At 39.5% G+C, this 23,062-nt stretch overlaps 2 protein-coding genes and 1 pseudogene across 3 annotated transcripts in view; all 3 read right to left on the reverse strand.

The window, feature by feature from the left end:
* LOC148724190 (monocarboxylate transporter 10-like) overlaps nt 1-2,766 on the reverse strand; it is a 4,819-nt pseudogene extending 2,053 nt beyond the window's left edge. The window contains exons 1-2 of the transcript XR_015991887.1: nt 2,573-2,766; nt 1,330-1,893 (exon numbers count right to left, since the gene is read on the reverse strand). The product of XR_015991887.1 is annotated as a monocarboxylate transporter 10-like (transcript). The remainder of the gene's footprint in view (nt 1-1,329; nt 1,894-2,572) is intronic.
* A 2,886-nt stretch (nt 2,767-5,652) lies between these two features.
* Nucleotides 5,653-7,503, reverse strand: LOC111338685 (uncharacterized). Its single transcript, XM_022945202.2, has one exon. The coding sequence runs from the start codon at nt 7,445-7,447 to the stop codon at nt 5,879-5,881; it is 1,569 nt and encodes a 522-aa protein (XP_022800937.2). The 5' UTR covers nt 7,448-7,503; the 3' UTR covers nt 5,653-5,878.
* A 1,176-nt stretch (nt 7,504-8,679) lies between these two features.
* On the reverse strand, nt 8,680-23,035 carry LOC111338045 (ubiquitin-protein ligase E3A). The gene is made up of 12 exons (XM_022944451.2): nt 22,862-23,035; nt 22,658-22,699; nt 17,573-17,772; nt 16,275-17,326; nt 14,974-15,118; nt 14,040-14,245; nt 13,420-13,584; nt 12,740-12,793; nt 11,522-11,623; nt 11,016-11,089; nt 10,458-10,601; nt 8,680-10,023 (listed from the first exon to the last, which is right to left on the reverse strand). Exons 1-12 carry the CDS (start codon nt 22,915-22,917, stop codon nt 9,903-9,905), a joined length of 2,361 nt encoding a protein of 786 aa, XP_022800186.1. The 5' UTR covers nt 22,918-23,035; the 3' UTR covers nt 8,680-9,902.
* Nucleotides 23,036-23,062: the final 27 nt, after the last annotated feature.

Here is a 23,062-nt window from a genome sequence, read left to right on the forward strand (position 1 = left end):
ATATTAGAATTCTACAATACACAAAAATTATGAATAATCGAAACTTTAAAATAGTGATAATTAAAACTATCAAAACAATGCCTACATTCTCGAACAAAATTATTAAAGATCTTCACTCAAGACACCTTACAATTATTTATGAATAAAGGCTGATAGTTTCGAAAGAAACTGTTTGGGGCTGCGTCGGTGGGAGTAACGAAATAATTTGGATATATCAACAAAGTTGAAATGGTAAATTGGCCACCGTAATGATTACAAAAGCTGACGTTTCGAGCGTTAGCCCTTCGTCGGAGCGAATAGAGGAATTGTGGGTTGTGTGTGCTTTTAAAGGCAGAAAATGGAGCTACATTATTGGTAGGAGCATGGCAACGAGAAAAACACGAATAAATTAGTGGAATGAAAAGCGTTCGTTGATCCCTGTGGGATTTAGACTGCCGGTTTGAAAGATGAGCTTTTGTTTAAGATTTTTACGGCTTTCCGTACCACCTAAGCGCAAGTAAAGACCACAGATTGCCATATGTTGCTTAGAATGATTAGGTAAATTAAAATGTCTAGCGACTGGTTTCGATGTGTCCTTGTCATTCCTTTCCACGTCTCGAAGGTGTTCTCGGAATCGGTCACCTAGTCTTCTGCCTGTTTCGCCGATGTATATCTTTTTGCAATATGTGCAAGTTATGCAATAGATTACATTGGCGGAGGTGCACGTGAAGTGATCGGTGATCTTAATAGATCGTTTAGGTCCCGATATTTTATCAGTGTTGTGAATGAAAGGACACGTTTTGCATCGTGCACGAGCGCATTTAAAAGTGCCTGGTTGGTCATTAGTCTGAAAAAAACTTCTGACCAAAAAATTGCCTATGTTTTTGTCGCGTTTGAATGAAATGAGCGGAGGCTGCGAAAAGATAGCGCTTGTCTCTGGATCGTTTTGAAGTAAGTCATTTACTCTACCACAGAAAAGTATAATATGCCACTATTGGCCAAGTATATTGTTCCAGTATTGGCCAAGTATAGTGTGCCATTATTGGCCAAGTATAGCATGCCATTACTGGCCAAGTATAGTGCGCCACTATTGGCCAAGTATAGTGTGCTATTATTGGCCAAGTGTAGTGTGCCATTATTGGCCAAGCACAGTAAATCATTATTGAATAAGTATAGTGTGCTATTATAGGCCAAGTACAGTGTGCCATTATTGGCCAAGTATAATGTGCCACTATTGACCAAGCATGAGGTCAATATGGCTGGATATCAGTTTGCCTAGTTCTCCTATTCTGAGACTTTTTAAAAATTGGACGTAAATCAAGACGAAAGAAAGCGACTGCAGCTACTTACAAGATGCACATATGGGACCAGGCGAGAAAACGTGTAGGCTGTTGCTGTTGTGACCAGCACAAGGATGGTCGAATTCTTAAGTAACGAAAGATTCCAGCTCTTTTTTTTTAGAAGAGGAATTAACGTTTCTTTCTTCCGAAGACGGTCTTTGATGAAGAATAATTCCAGTCAGGGATGAAACAACTAAAAGGCCAGCAAACACCCGAAAGGTGTTTCTCCACTCCAAAACATCTACTGCCACCTGAAGAGAAGGACCAAGAATCATCGTTCCTAATCCCTGTCCTGATGCTACCAGCCCAAGAGCAAAGGATTTTCTTTTATCAAAGTAATTGTTTACAATAATCGCTTCCGAAACGAAGACCAGCGACTGACCCACAGCAAAAGGTACACTAAAGGCAAGGTATAGCATACGAATAGTGGAAGCAGAGGAGCCCAGTGTGAGACCAACAGAACATAACAGGCATCCTACCATTGTTGTAACTCGAAAGCCAAACTTTTTGAGGAAGGCGCCCATTACAGGACCAAGAATCAAATTTACGCCATGAATAATAGATGTTATCCAAGCTGGAAAACAAAAACAAAAAATTTAATTACTATCTTTAACTTTCATCTGAGAGTTCTAGCCGGAGCGCGAGACGCACTGAGTCTGACGGCGCTACAGCTGTGATAGAAAGCTAAACATCCCTCTGGACAGTTATCTATTAAAATTCAGGTTCTACTGTCCTCAGACAGGTTTGGCTGTGAGATATTTATTTGCAAAATTAAGTAAATAGTCAAGTATGATCAGGAGCCTAGTGTCATATGTTTTCAGAACCCAATATCCCGCCTTTTCTTTTTTGATATTTTCGCATGAGGCAATTATGAGCCATTATTGCTACTCTCAGTCAACAGTGCGCTTATGCACTGATGGTGAACCAGTCTTGACGCGGAAATTGTGCTTGAAACTACGCTTGTTCACTTGTTGGAGAACTCACTCAACGGATAATAGTGTTAAACATTCACCCAGCGGACTGAATAATGTAGCTAGAGAGAGCAGTTTGTTCTGTAAGACCAAAGATAGGGATTCCTACGACAGATTTTTTTTCTACTCTTTTAACAGTCCAGTCCAGATTTTTGCTTGTGTCTTAAATCTAAAAATCCATTTTTATTCAATACTTACAAGTGCGTTCGAGTTTAAACTTTGCAAAAAAAAAAACATGTACAGCCCTTATTGCTACACCTGTCAAGTATTAGATAAACTGACCTGTGCTTTCGCGATTTTCCTCGAAAGAATTCATGAAAACGGGTAAAAGTACACCTTGAGCATTGCTAAATCCAACGGTCAGAATTACGCAAATAGTGGTGAGCCCACAAACAAACCATGACCACAGACTATCTTGCTTGAAAGAGACAAAATTGCCAGACTGGAATAGATTCATAGTGATACCAATTTCTGACCAAGAGGCTCTGGTCTCCTCCACCCGTTTACCTTAAATATGCCACCACAAGGAGCCGCCACAAATTAGTTAGCCTATTGCAGACTTCCGCTTAAAATATTCAACCGGAAGGATGGTCTTACGGCCGGAACTTCCCATGAAAAAGACGTTCTTACGCACTTAAGAATTCAACCGTAAAAGAGTTCTTCCTGCGTTCCAAAGATCCAAAGAAGTTCTCGCGTTTCTGAAACTTTATCCACAGAGCAATTTTTTTGTTTCGAACGTTCTGTGCTAAAGGAAGTTCTCCAGCATATTTGAAAATTCAACCGCCAGGAAGAATATAAAGAAAAAAGAAGCACACTAGAGCATGCATGATCATGCAATTATTGACTTAATGGGAGTGCCAAACGGGGCATTGTTTGGCTCGAGCTAATCAAGTACTTTATTAAAACGCAGCGAGGTCCGTGCGTCATGACTGAAGGGCTGAATCTTTCACCTTTCGGCTCCGCGTAACTTAGTCGGCTAGCCTTTTTATAATAATCTGAACACTATCATACGTTGAAGTACTAAAAAAATTTGAATTCCTTTTTAAAATTTACTAGGACACGATTGTATTCAAACTGGAAGGTGCTCACCGGACAACTACAATGATGAAAAACTTTTCCTTCATTCTTTGTACGAGTCAGAACAAGAAACTCACAACTTAATGAAGAACGTGATTAGGTCTTTTATTCAATATTTCAAGCGATCAGTTGAAGTTAACTGGGGCATGTTACCTACGCACGACGGGTGTGTGCTAGACAAAAAAAATTAGTCTGACAAAAAAACAATTTTTCCTTTATTTTCATAATAAGTCAGAACAAGGAAAATCGAAAATGCTCGAGTTATTTAATTTTTTCAACTGTGAAATGTTCAGCAAGCAACCGTGGACGATAATCCTACTCTTGTACGTTGGATCAACAATGATCTAATCGGCCCAAAATAACAAATATAAATATAGAGGCAAGACCGATACAACGTAGATAAGTTTTAAAACGGAGCACTATATTTCGGCTTGTCAAACCAGCCTTCTTCAGGTGCAGTGGGAATTGACATAGAATTAAGATGGTACTTATGATGTAATAGCGGAAATACGTAAAACTAATTTGATTGAAAATGAGATAATATTTAAAAATAGAAATAGTAAATAAAAATAGATTTAAAGTGGGGTACATTGAATAAATTAAATAACTAGAAGTAAGAATAGTAGAAGGAAAAACACTGATACATTTCTTCGCAGAGCCCCATACCCTTGGAATATGGTTAACCTCTTTTCATTTGGTTGTCACGTGACTGACCGAGCGTACGTACGTACGTGCCTTCAGATTCCACGGGTAGGGTAGGGGAGACTATCAAACGAAGGGAGGGGTGTCTCAGGCGAGTCTTGGCAAATGCGCATCTTCTATGTTATCATTAATATTACGAGTTTGGGAGCTCCGCTTTTAGGCTTAGCTAAATCTATATATTATCCTGAAGCTCAGTCCACTAGAAAGGAACTTTCGGCAAAAATTGTTGAAAGCATCTTACTATTTTTCTGTTGTTAACATAACGAACCAAATTGGTCTGATCCAAGCAATAGGTAACTTGGGGCCAGTTCAAGCGAGATCTAATTCAAACTGCGGTTTTTATCGGCAAGTTACGGGCATCTCTTTAAAAGGATTGATTTAATTAAATAAATATCTTTTCAAAGTTAGCTTTCGGCCCTCTTGACACTGTTCACGAAAATGAGTGTTCAGGTCGGTAAAAGGTTCGGCTAAACTGAAGATAGTTTAGAACGCGGTTTTGTGAATTAAACAACAGCTAAACTTTGTTTCATTGACCGGCCCTTATAGTTTAGAGTTTCCATATGCCACCAAATCTTTCATTCTGAGCAGCACGAAAAAAAAAACTCTGCAAGCGGCAGCGTGAACATTATTTTGAACAATCAAAACCCTTGATAACTTCGGCCCCTGGACTTTTACTTTTAAAACATTTTATAGTGACACTTGAGTTCATTTAGCTTTGATTTTCTCTATTTTTTCCGTTAATTTTGAGCTTTTCATTTACAATTATCGGTTAACTGTATCAAATGTTCTCGCTCAAACCAAAGTATAAAATGTGACGTATTTTTGACCAATAGGGACGTTTGTTTACTTCTTTTGTGCGTTGTTAGAACTTTGCACTCTATCGAGATAAAAAAAGGTTCGCGCAGATCCTTGTTGTCGCTGTGTTCTAAAAGAATTTGTTCACGCTTTTAGCCGTGCGTATATAGTTATGGATGCACGCGGGAGGTTTGGAGAGCCCTCAACAAGCTAGAGTAGCTCTCGGCTGCGCCTCGAGCTACTCTTAAGCAATTTTCGTGCTCTCCAAACTTCCCACGTGCATGCAGAACTCGATATACGCACGCTAAGCCATGATGAACAAATTCTTAAGTTGAATGTGATGCCCTATTTAACAATTCGGATTTCCGACCTCGAAACTTGTTAACAACTACGTAGTTTTTTATCAACGTAGACATGACTTATTAATTCAGATCCCGTTGCGTAAACGCTATGAAAAAAATTAATTGAAATTAAGATTTATCAGGGGGTAAGTTTCTCACGAAACTGAGGTGCTGTGTCGGTGAAAAGGAATCACAAGATAATTTTGTTTTACTAACTGAGTTCATAATGTAAATTGACCACTGCTTCGCTTTGACGAAGGGCAAACGCTCGAAACGTCAGCTTGAAAAATTCTTTACGGTGGTAAATTTATCTGATCAACTCAGTTAAAAAAAAATATCTTACGATTTATTAGGCTCGATTTCCGTCATGTCCAGTGAAGCCTGACGGCCTCAATATACCCAACGAATTTATACGTCAGAACGGTCAAATTTACCATAAAGCATGACTTTAAAGGTGCTAGCTGATTCATCTTTATGAGAAAGTATTGGAAAATACTGAGGTCACAAGAATTCCTTTGTGAAACCACATAAAGCCAGCAAAAATTGGAGAAAGATATAATGCTTAGAGGCTTGTGGATGAGTTCTCCTTAACTAATGTCATATAGCACAATGGCTATTCATTGGACTGTATACGAATTAAGCAAATGCACTTTTATGCATAGTCCAAAGGTGTTTATAAAACTTCTCGTCTTTCAAAGTCTGGCGGCCCGATCAGAACTCCACTCACTAGGAAACTCCCTGTGCGAACTGTTCTAACCGTAATGGTATGGTATCCCGACTCTACCCTCGTGGCAACAGTATTCAATCGATTCTGTCCGTAGATCGACTTTGAGTCGATATAAATCCTTTTGCTCTTCTCGTCATCCAGCCATACCTCGGCCTTTCCGCCACTGCCAGATGTTCTCGTTAGAATTATCACAGAGCTGGTCTTGTAAGAAGAGCTAGCAATGGGAGTGTAAAAACGAAACTTGACGCTACTGTAGCGCTGCCACGTACCCCACCCCCCTTGCGCATCTGTGCGCAAGTCTGTGTTTGTTTTCCCCTCTGAATGTCTTCCATCGCGCAAACTCCCGTATGCTGAAAATCCATTGTTCTGTGTGATTTGAATATGGAAATTGGGGCGATGAAGATCCTGGAAAATATTTGGTGTAACCCCGGTCCAGCAAAGCGGTTGTTTTAGAACTTCAGTGTCTCGTTTTAGTGATAACAATTCTGGTAAAGGCGTAAAATGATAGTTTATATTTCCATCGCTTATGTCATTCAAAACCTGATTAAAAACCCCGCGAACGTAGTCAATCATTAACATGGAAACAAGCGCATGCGCCTTGACACCAACATGGCGGCCATCACTACCGGCCATATTGGTTATGACTGCTTTCCACTGACCGTCTTCCTTGCGGCAGAAAACTTCCTTCAAACTGAAAGAGGTTATACTATAGTGTCGCGCCACTTCAGTTTGGCCATAATTTTCTAAGTTAATACATGTTGGGTTTATAACTTTTTCGGTTTTTGGATCTACACCGAGGCCGCTCACAAGACTAATGTATAAAACCGCGGGCATTGAAGGGTATCGAAGAACTTGACGAGTTAATTTTTCAAAGGCTTCAACTTTTCCTCTCAAATTGAAATTAATAGAGGCATCAATGAGAGCGAGGTCAATTGTCTGATTTGCTGGGATAAAGGTCTTGTAGCAAAAGGCGAAGAAGTAACTTCCAGTTCCTCCAATGGCAACCTGGTAACTTTTCATGAGAGACTTTGTAACTTTACCAATGGTTTTGTTCCACCAGTCTGCAAACACTTTGTAAAACAATCCATCCAAAGTTTTTTCGTCTATTCCCAATTTTCCTCCCGCGCTATTCGAGCCTCCGATGACTGCAATGTTGATTTGCTGACCTTTCAACGCTTTGATAAGCACGTGCTTCAAACGGTCAGAATGACCAATTTGAATTGCTTTTGACATTAATTCACGGTTTAGTTTCAAGTCGCCCATTTCTTTCCATCTTGAACTGTAAGTCCATTGCTGAAATGGGTCTTTCTCTAATTCCGCAAATAATTTCGTTTGCACACGCCGTGAAATTTTCGAGTCGTATTGTACGAAGTTTTCATGTTTAAGGACATCACTTACGTTTTCCTTCCTAGGCAAGGAATGATATTCGCAATCATTGTTTCCAATTGAACCCCATTCCTGGAACGTAAACAAAGCTACAAGCAATAAACGTCCATGTAAAGGAAACCACGGCATTGTGGTTTAGACTGAAACAAAAACTGTTTGTCTTCATAAAGAATTCACCTGCCTTTGCAGAATTACCACCAGTTGAAATGCACCGGTGTCACAAAGATTTGCTATTGTTATAGTTGTGAGACTTTGTTCCAATTAAAGAGGAAAATATTTGGCGAAAAAAAAATCGTGTCCTCAGGCGTAGAAAATTATTCCTAACAAATATAACTTAACTATGAGAACCCCTTTTTAAAACTTTAGGCTTGTATAATTTCCACTGAAGCAAAACTGCTAATTTTACGGAAGGAATGGACCCGAACTATGTTGGACAGCTTTTGTAGCAGTATCAATCATGTTTTTGTCGACCAAATGGACTACGAATATTGCGGCGACGATTGGTCACATTCATCAGGGCCCAGTTGTTCGAAGGCTAATTAGCACTAACCCGAGGTTAAATTCTAATCAGGGTTTCTTTAATCCTTCGTTTAAAAGTCTTTTATGGGATAATATTCCTTACACTTTTTAGAGCATCCAAACACCAAGCTGTAGACAAAAAGAATTCCACTGAATTTCCTTTTAAAGCTTTCAGATCTGAAATCAGATTTTACAGTAACCCTTGTTTATCTTACCCCAGCTTTGAACAACCGGGCCCAGATCTCTTACTTCAAAATTATCTTGTGGGTCCGTGGTCGCCGCAAGAAAACATCGCGCTCGTCAGACAATTTTCAAAGCGGCAGTTTGCAATTGGTTCAGGTTAATAAGGGATTTAAATTTCCATTCAAAGTAGGTAACTGGGTTCAGAGTGTGCAGTAAAGACTGTGCTCCTTTGGAATGAATTGATTTGGTCGTGCACACCATGGAGTCCGCCCTTTCAAAATCTGACTTCTTCTTAGCTGAACAATAGGTTATGTTGAAATTTAAGAGTGACTTTTCTTCCCGATCATCTTCGCGTTTGCCTTTTTTTGTCTTTTTCACGCGCTGACAACAAAAGTGAGCTATTTTTCAACTTTACAACCCGCTGCCTCTCCCGCTGGGGAAAGGTCACAACGGTCCTGAATTCTACTAAAATGATCTTTTGAAAGCAAACACGCTAGATCTTCTCGAGTGTTGTTGTTCAATATATATTTTTTATTTTTCCTTGAAATCAATGAGTAAACACGAAAGGAAAAGACAGTCAACCTGAAAAAAAAAGCCGCCGGCAAATATCGGCGAAGGCAAAGGAAGTTGGGAAGGAAAATTTCAAAGTAAGACGCCTGTTTTCCAAGGACAATATTACTGCATACTTTAATTTCAAAAATACAATTTTAATTACTTCATAAAACGGAAAGTTAAAAACACTTTTTTCATCTATGATGACCACTGAACATCTTTACCAGTAAACGTGTCCCTACAAGTGGAAATTCTTTCAGAACATAAGGAATACTACACTAAAATGGACAAACCCTACAGACGTCCCTCTACAGTACTCAATTGCAGCACCAAAGCCGTAAACTTCACCTTAAGTCAGTCATGCCGACTCCTCAAAGATACTAGTTGGGTGGTTTTACCACGCTTCACGCGAATTTTTACTGGCCCGCGCGCGCTGCATGTTACTCTGTGCCTTTTGTGTTCTCTAATAACGTTGCTTTTGGTGCTAGCCTAAAGAGAGCTTGATGCAGTTTCATGGTTCAGCATACGTTCAAGAAACTAGTCTAATTTTTTTGGCGCATGAACAGAAATTCATCCAATCGAGTCGAAGATTCTATTTAAAGTCCTACACTTTGCGGCAGATGACTGTTAAATGCACAGTTTAATCAAAGACTACCTAGAATTTCTGGAATAAAGAAGAGTAGAGTTCATCGACTCGAAAAGTCCTCGAAAAACCGTGGAGTTCGTTAGTATGCATGGGTGAAACAAGTTTTTGAGAACAGTCAAGTTCGCCTACAAGTTTTTCGCGTCCGATCTCACCCATTTTGTAGGTAACTAACTCTTCGACAGTTGCAGGAACAGCAGAAATAAATGACACTTATTAATCCCTACATTTACGCTAAGCCATGATACCCTTCCTAATCAGAACAGAAGAGCCGTAGATTCCGTATTCAGTCTTTCTCGTCATAACATCTGTTTGGTGAATGGTTTAAGTCCTGAGATAAAATTTTAAAGTATCACAACTCGCGGCATACCTGGCACTATCAATGGAATACACGAATTACGAATGTTTCCCTGTCAAACACCCAACTCGGAAAAATCTACGTGTGTGCAAATTGACGCGGAAACATTCTTGTTACTTAGAGGATAAACTAATGTATGCCAACCGCGAGTAGTCCGCAATCAGTACTTGAGGCTAACATTTCACTATTATTATTGTTATTATTAAGCGGTAACATTCAGTTTCATATAACACAGTCTTCATCTGATCGCAATCTTTTAAACGCTGACACCCCATTTTGCCAGTTACATGTTCATAGGGGAACACTATATCCTTGCAATTGTGATTGAGCTACAACAGACCAAAACCCTTGGCGTGAGTAATGGCTTTCAGTAGCCTTTCTTTAAGCTTTTCCTTGCTGGAGTATTCCGGGAGAAGGAGCACATTAAAACATGTGTGCGCGGTTGGAAGTCTGCCAAGAAAAACAGAAAACATGAACGTGAGAAATTAAACCGACAACAGGTGCCCCCCGTCCCCCCTCCGGATTTCCCCTAAGAATACTGACAGTTCGTCGATATCCATTTACATCACAAGTAGAGAGGGGCACTGCGACAGTTCAGTGAGTTACAGAAGAACACAAAACAGTTAACCTGTCATGGCCCAAACCTGGACGCGTTCGGTCCGCAGTTTTTATACCACCGTAGGTAAATTCACTTTTAAACCGTCCTCAGCAAGCTCCTTCGTTCGAAAAAAAAAAGTATGGGGAAATTCCAAGAAATTCCCACGAGAAGGTTCAAAGAAGTAACAAAAATCATTTCGAGTTCGGCCTGGAAGATGCAAGAAATTCCAAGAGGTTTCCTTGTGGTGAATCAAAAATATGTAATCCATTAGAGTCACAATCTCTACCTGTCCGAATCGGGGCCATTCTTGGCGATGACAAGTTTTAGTTTAGAGAAGCCACCGACGGGGATCCTGTCACTTCCTGTTGCGAACATCAGCAGCTGCTTCTTCTGCTCCAGGGTAAACTCGTGTACCACTTCCCAGAACCACCTACGGTCAGATTATACAAGCATTATCAAGGTCCACGGCCTCTTTCCAAGCCGTCAGCTGCACTTTTCACACAACTATCCTTTCCACGGGACAGCCGCGTGAAAAGCACAGACGAAGGCCTCGATGAAGAGGATGTAAGTTTTACGAAGAAAACGTACAAAATGTTCATGAATTCGTCGCTCTCAGCCCAGGTCGTGATCAGGTCATTATTATTTGTGCTGTAAAAACTAAAATGAAGTTCTCGGCTCTAATATCCTTAGTCTTCGAAGCATTTGGTTTTCAATCCATTGTAAATAACACCGCAAACTTCTTTTTTTAAGTTACCGAAAGAATTATAAGTCAACGTTTAAATATCTCTTAAATATTATTGTCAGGATTCTTGCCTTCGCGTGGTAAAAAAATTGTTGCTTGTACCTTATTACTGTTGAGCTTTCGGAAAGACCATTATCATATTCAGTAGATTTCTCAAGTGCATCAAAGTCGAAATCCTGAAGGGCAAAAAAGGAATACATACACACTTAAAATAGTGATTTCAAGTGACTTCTGCGTCAGAGGATTTTTCAACTGAACCGAAATTTCCAGTAACTGATAGAACTTGTCAAATTAGAAGTTATTCAAAATAAATTGATAGTATTCCACACATTTTTCCACACTTTATCCGAATTTCAAGAAACCCGCTTCATTTTGCAAGGAATTTTCATATGCTCCTGATTAGAATTTCCTTTGCTACAAACGCTTTCATTCCTTTGGATTTGGCTATATACATTCAATCGAAATGTTCTCCAGTCGGCCAACAGTTGGCCGACGGTCAGTTGACAGGTTTTTTATTTTCAGGAAGTTGTACAAAATTACCCAACTACTAGCCTCGACCAATGACAGCCTAGCGAGGTTTGTAACATGATAAAATTCAAAGTTGTTACCTGGCAGCCAGATACTAACAACTCCACCTCGTCCGGACGAAAGAACGTCTTTAAAGGTGACTCACTCACCACCAGGTCAAAGCCACGTCGAAACGCTTTAAACTGTGACGAAACAAAAATAAACAGCAGCACAGATTCAACTTTCTTGCTATTCCCACCTGTGATCTCCGTCCAATCTTTAGGTTACCCAACTAAATGGGCCATGGCCTCTCTCAAAACAAAGTAGGGAGTTTCCCCAAAAGGATGTAGTAACCATCATAATGTTTTGTTGCTGTTAAGAATTTCCGATTGCTGGCTGGTTCATCAATAAGTTGCTGTAATTCATCTATTTATCTTACCTTACTTTAGAGAGAGTGACAAAAAGATAGCCACGATCTGGTACATGGGAAGAAAGACGTAAGTGGGGATTCTAGTTTATCCTCAGTTTAAAGTAATTTTGGTTTTATAAACTGGATTGATAAGTAAAGTAAATTGGCCACCGTAAAGAGTTTCATAGCTATTGTTTCGAGCACTAACCCTCCGTCAGAGCGTTCGTTAGCATTCCTAATTCGCTCTGACGAAGGGCTAACGCTCGAAACGACAGCTTTGAAAACCTTTATGGTAGCCCACTTACATTATCAACTCAGTTGATAAAACCTAAAATTATCTTGTTACTCCCACCAAAACAGCACCACAGTTTCTTTAGAAACGCGCCCCTTTCATCCTCAGTTTAACATTATCTCCATTTTTTAAAGTATTGACGTAATGAGCTTTGTAATGCAAAGGAGCAAGGGCAAAATACAACCAACATTAAAAATTGATAAAAGGTAATTAACAGAACAGCTACACTGCCTCGTTCTATTGAAGAATAACTTTAATAAAAGGACCAGAAAGAACAAACTGTTAGAGTTGCTATAGAAATCATTGTCATTAACGGTAATAGTGAACAACGGTTCCCATTTTCGGCCGTCGGTGAGTAAGCAAAAGTCGCAGTAGCTATTAAAATTAAAGGTAAGGTATATTTTTTAAATTACTTTTCCCCTTTTTATGAAGGGAAAACTGCCAGCCCAACTGTCGGCTGACAGTCGGCCAAAACTTTGGCCTAAAAAATAACGAAAACTGTCGGTCGACAGATGGCCGACTGTCGACCGACAGTTGGCCGACAGACGGCCGACAATATCTTTCGGGAACTGTTCTTCACTTTTAACGTCATTAACATTGGAACAGCTTTGTTCTTACCTGCCTCTCAACAGACTTGTTCAGGATGAAATCAGCATACAAATCCACAAACTCCTAATAATGTCAACAATATCAACAAGTTACTGTTACACTGTAGTCCTCAAGCATTGATCAAAGGCTATCTTGCACTACATGCCATTTATTAATTCATAATAAAACCATATTCCTTGAGTGAAGTACATTAACTTAACTATGAGCCAGTTAAAAATTTGAAGGAAAAAGTGGCTCAAAGCGAAGAAAGGTAAATGAAGCAATCGCTCAGGGAGAAGGAAGCCATCATGACAACCCAGCCACAATTGCACTCAAGAGAGTATCCAAACTGCTCTGAGCAACCAGCCAGTGAAACTAATACTCAAACAACAAAAATGCACAGGGGTGGGGTAAGGGGTTGAGGCAAGGGGGTAGGGCTGTCTTCTATCTGAGCTTAGAGGTGCAGAGGTTCCAACTTTTGCCTTAAAGCAACTTGCAGTCTTGTGATGGAAGCTCTTAGAGTCAAGACACGCACGATTTCCGCCTAAAAAGAACCCTCATGCACACCAGAAAGTCTTCAAGGAGCTCACCTTAAGTTTTAACTAACAAATATATGAGTATCATCTATATTCCACTAGGTGAGAAGCGAAACTTTACAATATTAAGCAACAAAAGCGCACAAATAGCTACAAATGTAAGTTTCCTTTTACCTGTCTATTTTGATTGGTAACACTGATCTCTGCACCGTTTTTCTTCAGCTCCTTTGTCACTGACATGCCAAACATGTCTGTGTAGCCAATGGTGAAACTGCACATAAAGTCACCTTCAACGTCACCCTTGTAATCAAGCATGTCCTGGAGACCAGCAGCAAGACCCTGTGCAGTATTTAAAATGTTTGTGCTATTATTAAAGGTGTGAAAAGTGCTAGTACACAGGTACACTCCCCACTATGCCAAAAAATGTGGTAAGAAATTATTGTTCATTTCCAGACTTCGACACTAACTTTTCAACTTACTAGCTAAGTGGCTAGTGACGACTTAGATGTCATGACAATTTCAGTTTGTTTACTAGCAAAACTGGCAAGTGGAAATTGAAAATCACTAGCCAGAACTGAAATTCTATGAGTCTGTGGCTAGTTGGCTACTGCTAGTGTTGAGCCCTGCATTTCACAGTGTTAGGTAACTGAGCTGGTAATATTACAAAGATAATATAATATAATAATAATAATAACTTTTATTTATATAGCCCTCATATCTTAAATTCGCTTGAGTCAAAGATGGTTTCCTTTAACTCAAGTGGTACAAGTTAGTTTTATGATCATAGAACTGACCGCATGTGAAACCTTGAGGTCTTCAAAAGTTCCTTTCTTGCCAAAAAGTTTTTTGTACACAACCATTGGGAAGTGCACATCCAAAATGACGTTGTTGTAAATTGCCAGGCCCAGGACCAAACCAATCAAAAAGAACTGGCTGTCTGTCTCGAATGAATTCAGATTGAACCAGCAGTAATGCATGGCCTCGTCAAAGGTGAACATCCCTGGAAAGGCATTGAGGTTCAATCACAAACATACATACATAAATGATTTTATTACACGACTCGGACAGTCAGAGGGCCAATAACTAAAATCAACCAATCAAAATGCTCTATTGCCGGTCCAATATTCTCTAAGTATTGGACCGGGCACTGTCCCGAATGGTCCCAAATGATACCGCACTTGTGTTCCTTTGAACTTCAGTCGTATAATAAATCTCTTATTAACCAAGCTTGCTCGGGACCGTACTGGAAGAATATCGGCCCTCGGTCTTTTTTGTATGGACCGAGCTGCGCTCGGTCCATACTGTCAAGACCTCGGGCTGATATTCTCCCAGTACGGCCCTCGCGCTTGGTTAGTAAGATATGTATTAACTTGTTCACCAATCTAAGAATTAGCAGAGATGTTGACTGTCATTTTCAAGATAACCTGCAGCTGTATGTGAAGAGTGAAGTTTCTGTGACAGAGTGGAATTCTTGAAATACAATAACTAAATTCCAGTTGTGGAGTCTAATGTAGCCTACATTTTAGATAAGAGCAAACTGAAAAAGATTCATGGCACTTCTGATTGAGTAAAGTGACCTAATGGCTCTTCTGTTGAGTACTGAACCCCATGTCTCATTTTTACTACTTTCATGAAAGTAGATTCAGAAACACATTTAAAAAGGATTTCTTGAAAGGTGCTATTAAGAATCAGAGATAAAAATAAAAAAATCATAAAAAAAATATTCACCATAATCTGGGTTGAATATTTGCTCAACAATCAACTGAAAAAATTCTTTAGACACTCCTCCTTCATCAATTCCCTGCTCTCCCTCAAATTCAACATACAACTGCTTCTTTAGATCACCAGGGTTGTCTTGGGAAGTCATTTCAAGCTGAAGAATAAAGATACCCTATAAAACTACGAATTCATATGTATGCTATACCTAACAAAGTCTGCACACAAGGACTGAGTTACATAGTACATTGCAGGGTTCTCCCTAAATTTTGGAGTTGGAGGAGAATAAAATGGAGTAGCCGACAGAGGAATTTATAACAGCACCCAAGTGCCTTCCATGTGCCTCAGGCACGAGGGGGGGGGGGGGGGGGAGAAATGCATTTTGAGAAATGATTGTGCCACTGATTATAGAACTTTTTAAACCACATATACATTTATGTAGACAGAGTATGTTGTCTTATATATGTAGATTGCTTTTCGTCAGTAACTGCTGCCTTGCAATTTGAGCCTGTTTCGTTTGTTAAACATTCGAGCATTTAAGCGATGTCTGCAACCAGATTCAAGCAATGGTGTGGCGAAATTCTTGATGAAACTTTCAAGTTTATTCAGTCAAAAACATTTGTGGACACTTGGCTCTTTAAGGAAAACTTTATTTATTTCAGATTATATTTACCCAAGGGGAAGTAGGTGCTGCAAATGGAAAAGTTGCCGTTGGATGCAAAACAAAGTATTTACTGAAGGGGAAGTAGGCATCGCAAATGGAAAAGTTGCCATTGGATGCAAAACAAAGTATTTATTTTTTTTTTACTATTTGGATCTGAGTAGCTGGCACGCCCAAGATGACTAGCCGGCGATTTTCGCCGGTAGCCAGGGCATATGGAGATCTCTGCATTGTACAAGCACCCACAGGGATTTCAATAAATTTTTGCATAACCCTTTCACTTCTTGCATCTTCTTAGCAATTCTACTTACTGTCTGCTGAACAATTCTTATGACACAAGTTTGGAGAATTTGGTATTGGATCACTTAATAATTCCCCAGTTAATATTTTTTTTAATTCTCGTCACTTGTCTGTTTGACATTGTATTGCAATTGTAAGGAGAAAGTCTGTTTGGTCACTCATAAGGCAAAACCCAAACACAAGACCCTGCTCCCAAATTAAACAGGGCACTTCTTCAAGGCTGAGAGTTCATGGGACAATGTTGTACCTTCAGATGTCAAATGTCAAAGTTGTACCTTCAAATATCAAATGAATTTATCTAATTAGGCTAAAAAGGTAAACACAGATAGATAAAAACTCAGCATGTACTTACATTAACAAGTGCATCTTCAATTAGGTGATCTCGCCGAACTTTTAGTTTTAAGTAGGGTGTTCCCTGCTCGCCTCTAACAAGACTGTACAGTATAGTCAGTCGTCTCTCGCTGTACATGCGTATCCGATTGTCATAAAACAAACCCACACTCTTTGTAGCCGTAGAAAGGATGAAGTTGTATTTCAGAAAAGAAAACTTAGTACCCTTCTCATGTTTGTAGTAAGTATAGTCACGATCAACTTCAATTTGGTCATTTAACGGATCGTTAACAAACTCTTGGTGTTTAACTAATGGTTGGCGACAGTCTTGCACATCTATTTTCAATTCCTTAACCAAAGGGTCCTCTTCATTATCACTTCCCATGGCTCCATCATGACTGTTGCTTACACAAATTTGATCAGAGATTCCACCCATTATACTAGCATAATACAGAAGTTTCATGACTTTGGTTGCTGCTACAATCGCTTCATCCTCTTGTACAGGTGCATTGCTTGTAGCACAAGGTCCTGTTAAAACTTGGTATGTCACAAGTTGCTGAAGTGTTTCCACCATACGTCGAATATCCTGACTTGAAAACTGTGACCAGATTTGGACTAAGTTTGCTTGTTGTTTAACAGAAAGAAGTGCCATGGCCTTGAGAAAACTAGGAAGAGCTTGATCTAAATATTCTGGACTCTGTAACATGGTGTTTTCCATGATAATCACAAACTGATTCAAGAAGTTTGGGTCGTTGCTTGGTGACTTGATTCGCAGTTCCATTTCGAGAGTTGGAGATAGGGCAACCAGGGAATTAATCAATGAGTTTTCAACGGAGGAATCACCCGTTTTAAACAGGGCTGCATACATACGCCGCACAGCCTCTATGTCAACATTGGTCCCTGAAATTTTTCTACTAGATGAATCTAACTGGAAACTTTTGTTCAGTGATTCAGAACTAGAAAACACAATGCCAATGTTATGCACAAGTTTCTTGTAGCTTCCCTCTTCCAAGAATGAGTCAAGGTTTGTCAAGATCGATTTTTCTGTGAGAAATGGTGCCTCCTGTGTTGGAACTAACAATTATAGACAATACTAAATGATCAGTCAGTACAGTTACGTACAAATAATGTTAAATACACTACTACTTCCTCCAATGCTTAAACATCACAATTCTCTTACTCATCACAAACTAAATAATAGTTACCTCAGGCTAGCAGTTTCTCAGCCCTGCTACAATAGTTCATTAACATCACAACACAACATTCCTTATATGAAAATAAAAGCATTAGTATTCCACTGCATCACTTCATAACCCATACCTTTGTGATTTTTATCTTGCAGAGGTTCACACAGACGGGCCTTCTTCATAAATAACTGTAAAGCCAAGGCTGCAGCATCATCCTTTGAGGTTTGCTTTCTCCCGCTTGATGCACAGTACTCATTGTTACATCCATGGGAGCCACAACCATCTGTGAGCTGGAAGAAATAGTTCTTTATCTTTTGCTCAGCAGCTCGCTTCCTGCAAAAAAGATCAATAGTACATGTATCTGAAAATGTAATCACAGTGAAGAAAACAGTTCCAGCATCTCATGATGCAATGCAACAACCAAAGTAATTAAGTGACCTTTCATTCCCTCAATACAAGCACATGTGTTATCCCTTCATCCATTATTTTGCTTCTGAACTTGAACCAATGAAACACCATTACAATCTTAATTTTGTTTCAGATTTCGGTATTGTTACACATAAGTTTTCCTTCAAATCTGCACGGTCTGTACACTTTTTTGTGTACAAAATTCGACTATCATACAAAGACTTCACTAAGTAGTCAAGAACATGTTCCAAGATGTCATCAGTAATTCCCTTTTGATACTGTCTGCTATACAATTACTATGATATTAATTTTCTAATGAATTACCTTCCCCAAAACATTATTCATTGAGAACTACAGAAACAGTGTACCAAAAGAAATGTAAAGACCCTGTAGGTTTGAAGGAAAACTTATGCGTGACAATACAGAAATCTGAAACAAAATTAAGTTGTTTCTGTGTTTCTGATTGGCTTAGGATCAGAATAAAAAACAACTGCTATAATGTTAGTTTGTAGAATTTGGTATTGGATCAGCAATTAATCCCTAATTGATATTTTCCTTTATTCTCACCACTTGTCTGCTTGATATTATATTTACATTGTAAGGAGAAATTCTGTCTTGGTCACTCACGGGAGCAAAAGGATGAAGACTGTGTGTGCTAACTTTGGCTTTCCTTAATTTGTAGTCATTCGCAAAGAAATTGGATGAAACCAGAAACAGTGAGACATTTGGATATCCAGACACCCAAAAAGCTTGTTTTAGTAATAGTAAATTAGTAATTTAATATTTATATTGCGCAAATTAACATGTCGATATGATCAAATGCACATCACAACACTGTTCGGGGGACTTTGGCCAGACTGCATCAACAGTTTACAAACAATCGAAGGAAACTTATTTGAAGATGCCCCCTCCCCCCAATTCCCAGGAAACAGGCCAGACCACGTCACAGTAATCTCGTGAGTGGGTTCTTTAACGTCCCCTGCCTAACCAAATTATCTAATTAATAGATGCAGGAGACGGGACCTACGGTTTATTCGTCCTTATCCGAGAAGACTAGAATGTCTATCCATTTCTTATTAAAGAAAGGCAGCGCATTCTCCTCGGTTATTTTAAGACCTTGAGTGTTGGTCCAGCTGGGGCTTGAACCATCGACCTCGACCTCCCGCACAACAGTCCAGGGCTCTAACCAATTGAGCTAACCGGGAGGCAGTTAATTTTCCATGTTACCCAAATTAAACCTTTGAATCCCAAGCTCTGGTTGTTCATTCTCCTGTCTAGCTGCTGGCCATTTTCTTGCAAGATCAGAATCATAATTTCTACCTGATAAATTTGAGCATTCTCACTACCTGTTTGCTGCATGTTGTATGGATATTATAAGAGAGGTTATATGTAACCTCTCACGCGAAAACGTACACTAACGGCTATCCGTTCGAATGGCAAAACGCATGGCTAGTGAACGGATGACAAATGGATGGCCAAGGCGATTGAAACGGCTAACATGAACGGCTGAACGGCCGAAGAAAAATTTTGAACGGCTCAAAAAGAACGGCTGAACGGCTGAAAAAAATTTTTGAACGGTCCAAAGTGAACGGCTGAACGGCTGTGGAAAATTTTTGAACGGCTCACGGCTCACGGTAAACGGCTGAGGAAAAGTTTTGAACGGCTGACAGTGAACGGCTGAACGGCTGTAGAAAAATTTTGAGCGGCTGATGGTGAACGGCCGAACGGCTGTGGCAAATTTTTGAACAGTTGAGCGAGTAAAGATGATAATCATTTTAAATCAACGACCAGATTAATTTGACACAGAGCAAAGAAAACAAACATCATTCAATTTTCAGCTGAATATCGACTTTGTGGTTGCGTTTCCGACATTAACTCAGAACCTGTTTTTTAAAGTTCAAAATCAAACATTCCTGTGCACATTTCTCGTTAAATATCTACCAGTAACAAAGATACAGAGAACTAAGGTTATTTTAGGTGGACGAAACCATCTCTTTGCGTCAATAAGAACGAGCGGTGTCTACACTTGTCAAAGCATAACATTCGCCTCAAACGAAATTTGCATAACGCACGGTGGTGTTTGATATTTTGCAAAAGGTAACGCAACGTTCAGTTCAGCCAATCAACTTCCACTCTAAAGCGCGTTGTCTTGACAACTACATGGATCGAGAGCGTGAAATCCTAAATTACATCTGCAATGAACGCCTCGATTTATTGGAGGTACTAAAGGAAACTGAAATCAAACTGCAAGAGACAGCTGCAGCTTTACCAGAAGGACACGATTTGTCTTCTGTTATGGAGAATTATCATTCTGTTGTTGTAAGTGTAGAGAACATGCTGAAGGGACTAGATGAATTGGAGGAGAAAGTAAAATCGACACTTTTGCGACTGCTGTTCTTAGAGCAATCTATCAAACAACGGCTCTTTTAGGGGCCACCAAACACAGTAAAGTTGTGACCAAGTGAACAAGACTGACACCTTGTTTTTGACATTTCATTTAGTGTTGACTAGCAAATTTGATCGGTAAATCTCATCAAGGAAACAGCCGTAATTTCAAGAATTTCTTACTTTTGACTAATTTATTTACTGCAATGTTTTGAGAAAACTTCGCAAGCTCTGAAAGCCGCGCAATCAAATTGAAAGAAAACAACAGGAAATTTCACTAAAAAGAGTTAGCGTTCTTAAAGGAAGTGGCATGGTTGGTACCAAACACTGTTGTTGGCGTGAGTGTAAGACAGACTCAAGATGTGCCGATAAAAGGCAAAAATCAATCAAAGAGTTAGAGGAATAGGGGAAGCAAGTATTCATTCCTTTCCCAAAACCTTTGTGAGACTTAGCAAAGTGTAAGCGTTGGCTAGTGGCTTGCTCACGTTCATCGGTAAAAGGCCTAAATGCCCAGAAACCCTACAATATTGGCTGAGGGCCAAAATAACACCGGACAATGATTTTAATCAGGGCTTTACAAAGGTACGCAGAAGTAAATCAAATCCGTTAGAACACGGAGCAAGAAAAAGTAAATGCGATTATGCGCTTCCATAAATGTGAAATCATTCGTTTTAAGACTGAAATAAAGAGAAGAAAGCGACCCGCAACAGCTACAACACTGAACCTTAAGAACTGATGTATGATCGAATCAACGAGCGCAGCACAAGCTGAAAACACTCAAGATGATGTAACGATCGATACAGTTAAAAAAAATTGCTATACACTTCCAGGAACAGATTGCTCATTTCAGTTGACGGCTGAAATTTCCGTTAAGGAAACAACATTCCAGGACACCCACATCTACAAAGTCGAACGATTCGAAAAAGACACAGTCCTTGATTTGTGTACTCATTTTAACCAGCATTTCGGAATATGCACTTTAGTTCCTGTCACCCGCAAGGTGTTAAAAAAAATGTTATTTAAGGGGAGGCCCTCAGACCTCTCAGAACAAACTCTTCTCAAAAAAAATTACAAGAGAAAATTGCAAACTTCAAAGCACGTCTGCTATAGGACTTGTTTATGCGGCTAAGCATTTTTCTGAACTGATGAACAACAGTTGAGAATTTTTCTCAACGGACGGCTGAAACCCCAGCCGTGCGAACTGTTGAATTTTAATTACGTTTCCCAAGGGGTAACCGGCTGAACCAATAATTATTAGTTTTTTGGAACGGATAACACCAGCAGTACGAACGGATGCAAATTTTTTTGAATGGATAACACAAGCCGTGCGAACGGATGTAAGTTTTTTTTGAACGGATAACCCAAGCCGTGCGAACGGATACTATACTTTTTTGAACGGATGACCCAAGCCGTGCGAACGGATGCTAATTTTTTTGAACGGATAACCCAAGCCACGGGAACGGATGCTATATTTTTTTGAACGGATAACCCTAGACGTGCGAACGGATGCTATTTTCTTTTGCACGGGTAACCCTGGCCGTGAGAACGGATGCAAATTTTTTTGAACGGTTGGTGAACGGCAAGTGAACGGCAAAACGCCTTCAAACGGATAGCCGTTAGTGTACGTTTTCGCGTGAGAGGTCACATATATTATTCCATTCTGGGAGTTACAGGAACAAAAAAGGAACCTTGAACCTGATCCTTTAAATGCATAAATGCTTCCCCTACCTCCCTCCCTCTTTCAAAAGAAAATCATTATTGAATCAGTAGCATCTGAAACTGTTACATCTACATAATCTAAGAATATTCAGCCATCATTCAAAACACAGCAAAGAAATCCAATGCAGTTTCAACCTTACATTAACTAGACTTTATATGCAAGAATAAAATCAAACTGATTTACATAATCCACATCATAGCTGTACTATTGACACCACGCTCACTCTACACAGTACATAATTTGAGTTAAATCGGGAATTCATTATCAACGGTGTCCACCAAAATCAAAACACCGATACACCACACAGCAAGAGCAATTTTCCTAGCACCTATGAAATGAAAGCCAGCTTAACACGCATATCTGATCAAAGAAGGTCCTCATATGAGAAATCGAAAGTGTTTCAACTTAATGACATTACACCACATTAAGTGGTTGCACGTTAAAGTAGCAAGGTGTTGCCAAGACGATAAAAAGAATTGGTGCATTTTAGTTTGTGTTGATAAATTGCACCAATAACATGATCTTAGTTTCACGTAAAAAGAGGGACTGATCAGCGTTTATTTACAACAAAATAATTTGCTTACCAACGCGTTACATGTAGAATTAACAACACATAAAATTACGAACTGAAATGTTATATTTGGCGTTAAATCGAAGCTTGTAATATAAAGTAGAGACTCACAAGTACATGATTGTACAACTTACATGTCTGCGCTGTCATCACCAACGTCATCTTGGCTACAGTTCCTGGACAAGAAAATCGAGCATTTGAAAGAACGCTTATAAACCCAATATAGTACACTATTAAAACACGTGCCGACGACAAATCACCCCAAATAAGCCGGCAAAGAGGGGCATTGCCATCAAATCAGCTTTCGGTGAACATGCAAACAAAAAACATATCCCTACCTGGACTCGTTACGACGGCCCTTACCATCCGATGAGTACTTTTCTTTGTTCGACATAAAGATTATTTCTCGTTGAGGGGAAAATGTAGCTAAATTGACGGGTTTGGTAAAAGTCCAACTCCTCTTCCAGGAAACTCGACGTCCATGATGCTATGTCATGTGTACAACTCCGCTGACTGAGCGGGTGATGAACTCTGGGATC

Source organism: Stylophora pistillata, chromosome 9, assembly GCF_964205215.1.
Source record: "Stylophora pistillata chromosome 9, jaStyPist1.2, whole genome shotgun sequence".
Classification (NCBI taxonomy): Eukaryota; Metazoa; Cnidaria; class Anthozoa; order Scleractinia; family Pocilloporidae; genus Stylophora; species Stylophora pistillata.